The sequence below is a fragment of the Taudactylus pleione genome, unplaced genomic scaffold (assembly GCF_031769625.1).
Source record: "Taudactylus pleione unplaced genomic scaffold, aTauple2 ptg000066l, whole genome shotgun sequence".
In the NCBI taxonomy this organism is placed as follows: Eukaryota; Metazoa; Chordata; class Amphibia; order Anura; family Myobatrachidae; genus Taudactylus; species Taudactylus pleione.
Genome location: NW_028284468.1, coordinates 16,726,914 through 16,734,876, shown reverse-complemented (window position 1 = coordinate 16,734,876; position 7,963 = coordinate 16,726,914). Strand labels below are relative to the sequence as shown.

The 7,963-nt window shown below is 40.4% G+C and overlaps 1 protein-coding gene across 3 annotated transcripts in view; it reads right to left on the bottom strand.

Annotated features, from left to right (window-relative positions):
* Nucleotides 1-587: 587 nt before the first annotated feature.
* DHRS7B (dehydrogenase/reductase 7B) overlaps nt 588-7,963 on the bottom strand; it is a 49,751-nt gene continuing 42,375 nt past the window's right edge. For all 3 annotated transcript variants that reach the window (XM_088466693.1, XM_088466692.1, XM_088466691.1), the window contains 4 exons: nt 7,638-7,848; nt 6,894-6,986; nt 4,469-4,621; nt 588-1,120 (listed from right to left, as the gene is read on the bottom strand). In XM_088466693.1, the coding sequence (XP_088322819.1) occupies nt 915-1,120; nt 4,469-4,621; nt 6,894-6,986; nt 7,638-7,848 (663 nt within the window). In that variant the 3' untranslated portion in view covers nt 588-914. The remainder of the gene's footprint in view (nt 1,121-4,468; nt 4,622-6,893; nt 6,987-7,637; nt 7,849-7,963) is intronic.

Genomic DNA, 7,963 nt, shown 5'->3' with positions numbered 1-7,963 from the left:
TCCCCTGTGGTTATTTGTTCATGTTGCATATTATCCCATGCTTCGTTATATTTTTTAATGATTGTGGTCATTCACTGCGCTTTGGTCATCATCTATTTGTAACAGCTTTTTTAGCATTAGTCATCTATTAGACCAGCCTGTGTTTGATCATGTTTGTTTTGTCACCATGGGGGTGGTTTGTCCACTTTGTATGTGTCTTACATATGGCCATGTCACGACGATGACTGATGCCCTCCTGTGACATCACTCATTCCGTCCCGCTCCTCTGGCTGGCCGCACGCTCCGTAGCACCTGGGTGAGTGTCTGTATTTGTGTATTTATATGTGATGTTGCAATGTATTAAGTTGGTCCCTGAGGAAAATCTCGAAATAAAGAGATTGAAACGTGGGAATATAAACTGATCGATTGATTCATCTGTTTCTAAGTGCTATGAGTGCCACCGCCGTGTTATATATACACACGAACACACACACACACACACACACACAGTTTATTTTTATCAGCATCAAGCACATTTGAGGTTTTTATCAGGTGTAATACTGGACATATCACCACGGACCTGAGTCTCAGTCTCCACCTTATTGAGGTCTAGTATAAAAATCACTTTATTTTGTATTGAACACTGAAAGAGCTATTGGAGTCACAATAAAAATATCAGTGTACTGTAGATTTGTTTTAAATAGAGCTGGAAAAGTGATCAATCATCATATATTCTTTCTGCCACATAAGAGGGGGCAGGCTGCGGAGATTTCAAATGTAATTAAACCCTACTTTTTCCCATAGAAGAATAGCAAGTTCAGAGAGAACAGACTAGAGAATGTGATCACCAGTCAACATTTTTTTGTTGCTATCCTTCATTTATATTCTTACTGGCAAAGGACATTTTTGGTCTTCAGAGGATTACACTTGGCATACTAAGCATCCTTCAGCTTCCTTTCCTTTTTAGCTCTTGCTGCCATCAGAGAAAAGAATATTTTAGGGGCCAGAGCCCTCAGGTATACAGCCAATGTAGGCACCAGTCCAGCCACGAGAACCTCTTTACTCCTTTCCCCTACAGCATTCAAGACTATTTTTGCTACATCTTCTGCTGTTCTGCCTTCAGCGGTAGTCTTATCCATTACTACAGAAAAGAGAAACCATTCATTAGATATATACTATATACATAAGAAAAGACACAATTGCTAATTATTTCAAACTAGGGTTGCATAAAAATCGGATTTATAAAAAAAAAAAAAAAAATCAAAACGGATTTATTTGATTTAAAATCAGATTTCTTGGATTTTTTTTTAAGTAAACGTTTTAAATTTTAAAACGTTTACTTAAAAAAAATCCAAGAAATTTGATTTTAAATCAAATAAATCCGTTTTGATTTTTATTTAAAAATCCGATTTTTATGCAACCCTGTTTCAAACACTTTGATTGAGGTCCGTTTATATTACAGAGAAGAGAGGAAGATCAATGCAAAAAAGCATTGGGTATAGCTCAAACACAGGGGGCGATTCAATTGTTTTGTGGGCGGCAATAATGAATGGGCACCCAGTGTTGCAATGCAATTGTTCTGGGCGCCCATTATTATCGCGGTCTTCACATCCAATTAGACTGGGTTTAGCCACGTAAAAAAACAGCTAAACCCATCTAAAGTCCTGGTTTGTGCGGCTAAGCCACGGGTTTATCACACATAATTGCTTGCACAAGCCCAAGGGTGCGAGCAGAAATCCCGGCGCCTATCGCAAATGAACGGAGCAACAATTGAATTGCTCCATCGAGCACCGCCCAAAAATAGCCACCTTATAAACAATGGAATCTCCCCCACAGAGTGTAGACAGTGAGAAATATTATGCTTGTGCATTAGGTAAAGATAAGGTATTTCCACAGACTGATGCTATGATCAAGTATACTCCTTTGTCACTATCCCGGCCGATAAGGATGCTCTTCAGTTTATTCATGTATTTGTACCACTTGTGAATACACACAACCTACATAACTAAAACTATATGGATACCCCTTCTAATTAGTGTTTGACCATTTCAGCCATACCCATTACTAGCAGATGCATAAAGTCAAGCATACGTCATAGATGGGTTGTACTGAAGAGCTCTGTGGCCTTCAGCACAGTCATAGGATGATAAGTTTCAAACAAATGCCCTGCTAGAGATCCTCCAGTCAAATGTAAGTACTGTAATTGTGAAAACATCACAATAACAGACGCTCATAGATTGGGTCAGTTGGGTGATGAAACTTGTAGCACGTAAAAATAATCTGTCCTCAAATGTCACAACACTCAAAAGTACCAAGACAGCCTCTGGAATCAATGTCAGCATAAGAACTGTTCATTCTGAGCTTCATGGACTTGATTTCTATGGCCGAGCAGCAGCATGCAAGGCTCAGATCACCATGCACAATGCCAAATGTCAGGTGGAATGGTGCAAAGCACAATGCCATTGGGACCTGTAGCAGTGGAAACACCTTCTCTGAAGTGACTTCACCATCTGACAGCCTGATAGAAATATCTGTGCAGGTAACATTTCCTGCCTAAATACTTATTGCCAACTGTAATATTTAGTGGAGGAGAAATAATGGCTTTGGGCTGAGCCCTATGTTCCAGTAAAAGGAAATCTTAATGCTGCAGCATACAATGACATTTTTGATTAATGTGTGCTTCCAACTAAATGGCAATAGTTTGGGTCAGGGTCTTTACGGTTTCAGCACGACAATGCCCAGTGCACAGAGCGGTCCATCAAAGTACGCTTTGCCAAGTTTGTTATGAAATAATAAGACAAACCTGAATGGAGTCTTGACCTTAACCTAAATCAGGCACTTTTGGGATGAGTTGGAATGACGAATGTTGGCCAGGTCTTAATGCCCAATATCAATGCCCAATACCACCCTCACTATTGCTCTTGTGAATACATGGATGCAAATCCCCACAGTACCAAAACTTAGTGGAAAGCCTTCACAGAAGAGGGATGAAAAAGGCCCTCGCTGTCGGCTTCCCAACCCTGTACTTTGCCCAGGAGATATTGGTTTTGTTTTCCTAGCAATTTATTATGATCAATACTTTAAAATAGTGACTCCAACCAAGAAAAGCCAGAGGGGGCTCATATCAGCAGGAATAGATTACATATATAAACCAGTGGTTTTTGGAGGGATCGGTACGAATGACCGCGGGAAGAATGGCAACAGTGAAGATCCCAACAGGTGATTAAGGCAAGTAACACTAATCCTAACCCCCCCTAACCCTCCCTTAGGGGTGCCTAACCCTAACCTCTCCCCCTAGTGCCTAAACCTACTCCGTATACTCCCCCCGAGGGTGCCTAACCCTAAACCCCTTCCCCTAACCCTCCCGGGAGGGGGCCTAACCCGGGAGCCCTTAACCTAACCCTCCCCCCCGCGGCTGTCCGCGCCCACCTTACCTTTGTTCGGTAAGCCAGGCGTCGGGCTCCCGGCGTAGGGACAATGATGGGAGTCGGTATTTCGATGCCTATCATTAATCCCCTGTCGGGATTGCACAGTCGGGAAGCCGGCGGTTGGCATTTCGACCGTCGGCTTCCTGACTGCATCCCCTTTTTGGATTACATCTGATGTAACCATTACTAAAGTTTAGGGAAGAAATTGTTGAGTTCCCCCGATGCCAATTTAGAATACTTGAAAACATTTTATAAACAGAATGACAGCAAAAATATACAATAATCTATTAAATAAGCGCTAATATGTGTGTGTGTCTATTATGCACAGCCAGAGTTTTGTACCTAGCTCCACCAAATTTGACATGGTGGTGCAGTATGACCAGGATTAGGTTTTTGGCTTTGTTTGAAGTTAGTCAGGGCAATGGAAGTCTACATGGTGCCCACCAAGTAGGCCGTGGAGCCTAAGAATTGAAATTTTGGTTTAAACAAGTTCGCTCAGGATGTCCACCAGTGCCTAAAACTGCACTGATCTGAAGGTACGGGCTTATATGTACCAGTGGGGGGCAGGCAGAGCTCCAACGGAAGAGCAGTGAGTAGGAGGATCAACTGTCAGACTACACCTGCACTAACAGTTACTAATTTTCTCCAAGCACATTTTCATATGTCATGGTCTCCAATGTTGGTCTGCAATATAAAAAATGAAGGATGCATATGTACTTCAAGGTCCATTCTTCAAACCAGGCAATGCCAAGTATCTCAGCTAGTTACAAATAATACAAGAAAGAGAAAAAAAAATAGGGAAGAATTAAGGTCCCTCACTTATCCTAACTTTGCAAGCCAACCCTTTATGATTTTTTTTTTTTATTTAATTTATTTTTTTTTACTATTTTCTCTTAAGGTGTTGAATGGAATTTTTAAAACTAAGATAAGAAAAACTAATTAAAAAAAAAAAAAAGCCAAATGTTTGTAGATTAAGTTCTAAGGTAAATATCTGATGCAAAATATTGTTGTTTAAATTCCATTAAACAACTATATCTTGTGAAATTAAAAGTGATGCCTACCTCCATATGTGGACCCATCGTCAGTCAGCGCATTCAGTGACAGGTTAGTCTGAATATATCCTGGGTTTATCAGAGTGACAGCTATGTCATATGGTGCCATCTCGGCTCGCAGACAGTCAAAAAAGGCTTGTGTAGCATGTTTAGAGGCTGAATCTAATAAAATAAAATATTTTTTCGATGAAAAGAGTATATTTGTATTGAAGGTACATATAGATCGGTTTATAAAAGCAGCAACTAAATGCAGCTAAATTAAAAAGTGGCAATAAGAAGTTTAGTTTAATACATCATAAAATATTAACATTAAACTTTTTATTTATATGGTGCAACAAGAGTTTTGTAGCGATACACCTAGAGGATCACATACCAGAAAAATATACAATTTCAAATTAACAAATGCAGTGCATCCGGAAAGTATGTACAACGCTTCACTTTTTCCACATTTTGTTATGTTACAGCCTTATTCCAAAATGGAATAAATTCATTTTTGTCCTCAAAATTCTACACACAATACCCCATAATGACAACGTGTAAAAAGTTTTGAGATTTTTGCAAATTTAATTAAAAAAAAAAAAAAAACACCTCTTAAAAAATCACAAGTATATAAGTATTCACAGCCTTTGCCATGAAGCTCAAAATTGAGCTTGGGTGCATCCTGTTTCCACTGATCATCCTTGAGATGTTCCTACAGCTTAATTGGAGTCGACCTGTGGTAAATTCAGTTGATTGGACATGATTTTGAAATATATACACCTGTCCATATAAAAAGGTCCCACACTTGACAGTGCATGTCAGAACACAAACGAAGCATGAAGTCCAAGGAATTGTCTGTAGACCTCAGAGACAGGATTGTCTCGAGGCACAAATCTGAGGAAGGGTACAGAAAAATATCTGCTGCTGTGAAGGTCCCAATGAGCACAGTGGCCTCCATTATCCGTAAATGGAAGAAGTTCAGAACCACCAAGACTCTTCCTAGAGTTGGCTGGCCGTCTAAACTGAACGATTGGGGGAGAAGGGCCCTAGTCAGGGTGGTGACCAAGAAACCGATGGTCACTCTGTCAGAGCTACAGCATTCCTCTGTGGAGAGAGGAGAACCTTCCAGAAGGACAACCATCTCTGCAGCAATCCACCAATCAGGCCTGTATATTAGAGTGGCCAGACGGAAGCCACTCCTTAGTAAAAAGCACATGGCAGCCTGCCTAGAGTTTGCCAAAATGCACCTGAAGGACTCTCTGGTCTGATGAGACAAAGATTGAACTCTTTGGCATGAATGCCAGACGTTATGTTTGGAGCAAACCAGGCACCGCTTACCAGGCCAATAACCATCCCTACAGTGAAGCATGGTGGTAGCAGCATCATGTTGTGGGGATGTTTTTCAGCGGAAGGAACTGGGAGACTAATCAGGATAGAGGGAAAGATGAATGCAGCAATGTACAGAGACATCCTGGATGAAAACCTGTTGCAGAGCGCTTTTGACCTCAGACTGGGGCGACAGTTCATCTTTCAGCAGGACAACAACCCTAAGCACACAGCCAAGATATCAAAGGAGTGGCTTCAGGACAACTCTGTGAATGTCCTTGGAGTGGCCCAGCCAGAGCCCAGACTTGAATCCAATTGAACATCTCTGGAGAGATCTGAAAATGGCTGTGCACCGACGCTTCTCATCCAACCTTATGGAGCGTGAGAGGTGCTGCAAAGAGGAATGGGCGAAACTGCCTAAAGATGTGTGCCAAGCTTGTGGCATCATATTCAAAAAGACTTGAGGCTGTAATTGCTGCTAAAGGTGCATCAACAAAGTATTGAGCAAAGGTTGTGAATACTTATGTACATGGGATTTCTTAGTTTTTTTTTTTTATTAAATTTGCAAAAATCTGAAAAAAAACTTGAATTTATTCAATTTTGGATTAAGGCTGTAACATAACAAAATGTGGAAAAAGTGAAGCATTGTGAATACTTTCCAGATGCACTGTAAATATAATAACACAAAACAAAACCCACTTGTCACATAATTACATAGAGTAAATAGAGTCCTGCTTGTGAGAGCTTGCCATTCTAGGGAGAATACGGCGGGAACAAGAAAGGAGGGGGGCAGTGCTGTGAGGTGCAAAGTCTGGAGACTAAGAAGGAAGCAGTGTTCCCGCTTGGTTGTTTTAGCGGGGCGCTGCACCCTGACCGATTTTAAAGGGGCATAATGTGCCCTGCCCTTTTTAGCGGTGCCCCGTTAATACAGCCTGCCCTCTGCCATTCCCACTTGTGGGCCGGGTCACCTGCGGTGACCAATCATCGCCGTGTGAATAGATGCCATTTGCATGCGCACAGCATCTTTTCACTGGGTGCCAAGTACTGTAATTCTGCTTACAACTAAATTCACACATCTTTCAGACTACAGGACACAATGATCTTGACCAATACATTTTTGTATACTTACATGCAGATCTGAAAGGAATACTTATTTTCCCTTGAACACTACTGATTGCAACAATATGTCCTTTTTTATTCTTGATCATTGATGGTAGAAGAGCTTAAGAAAACACACAAAAAATCATCAACAGCTAAAACTGATGCCTGACACACAAAAATGTTATGTACATAAAAATATAAATACAATTAGACTACCATAGTTTAGTTACAATAATATTTCTTTATTATTTGGGTTAGAGTCTATTTTTTAGGTTTGCAACCTAGTTGTTTAGTGTACTTTTATGCCTTATGCTTAAAAAGTAAAATAACCACCAAAATATGTATTGTGTGGATTTCCTCCTCCAGCATCCAAAATAAAAGTGTGTACATGTTGTAAAGGTATATAGATTGTAAACCCTACTGGCCAAATATTCTATGTAAAGCTCTGCGGAATATGTGTGCGATAGATATAGATATCTAGAGATAGATAGATAGATATATATATATATATATCTATCTATCTAACAGCCCAAACGAAAAGTGAATAATTAGCATTAACACAAAGAGTTGCAATCTCACCTATCCGGAGGCACAGCTAAATGAGCTGTGTGTGCATACTGCAGCTGACTATTAATATGTATGTGCAATATGGCAGGCTATAGTGAGGTATGTGCAATGTACTGACAATGGTCTGTAATCTAGTCAATTTGACCATATAGCCATATCAAAGTGCAAAGATAAGTAGAATGTGATACAAAACCTGTTTACTCACCTTTAGTTAAAGCCACTGGTCCAAAATAGTTTGTATCCATAATCATTCTGTCTACACTAACTTTCGTGTTCAAAATAGTGCCACGATAGCTGATTCCAGCATTGTTAATGAGAATGTCCACATTTCCCACAAGATGAAGAATCTCTTTAGCAGCGCTGGTTACAGTCTCTACATCAGAGAGGTCAAATATCACCGTATGTGGCTTATGCAGCTATAGAACAAAATACAAAATGGCTTATTAGAAAGCAATCACCTCAAAGTGACGGGGTCTGTGATCCTGCAGCCTGTATTGTGGTGAGGGCGGATTTGTTTTGGGCGCAAATCTC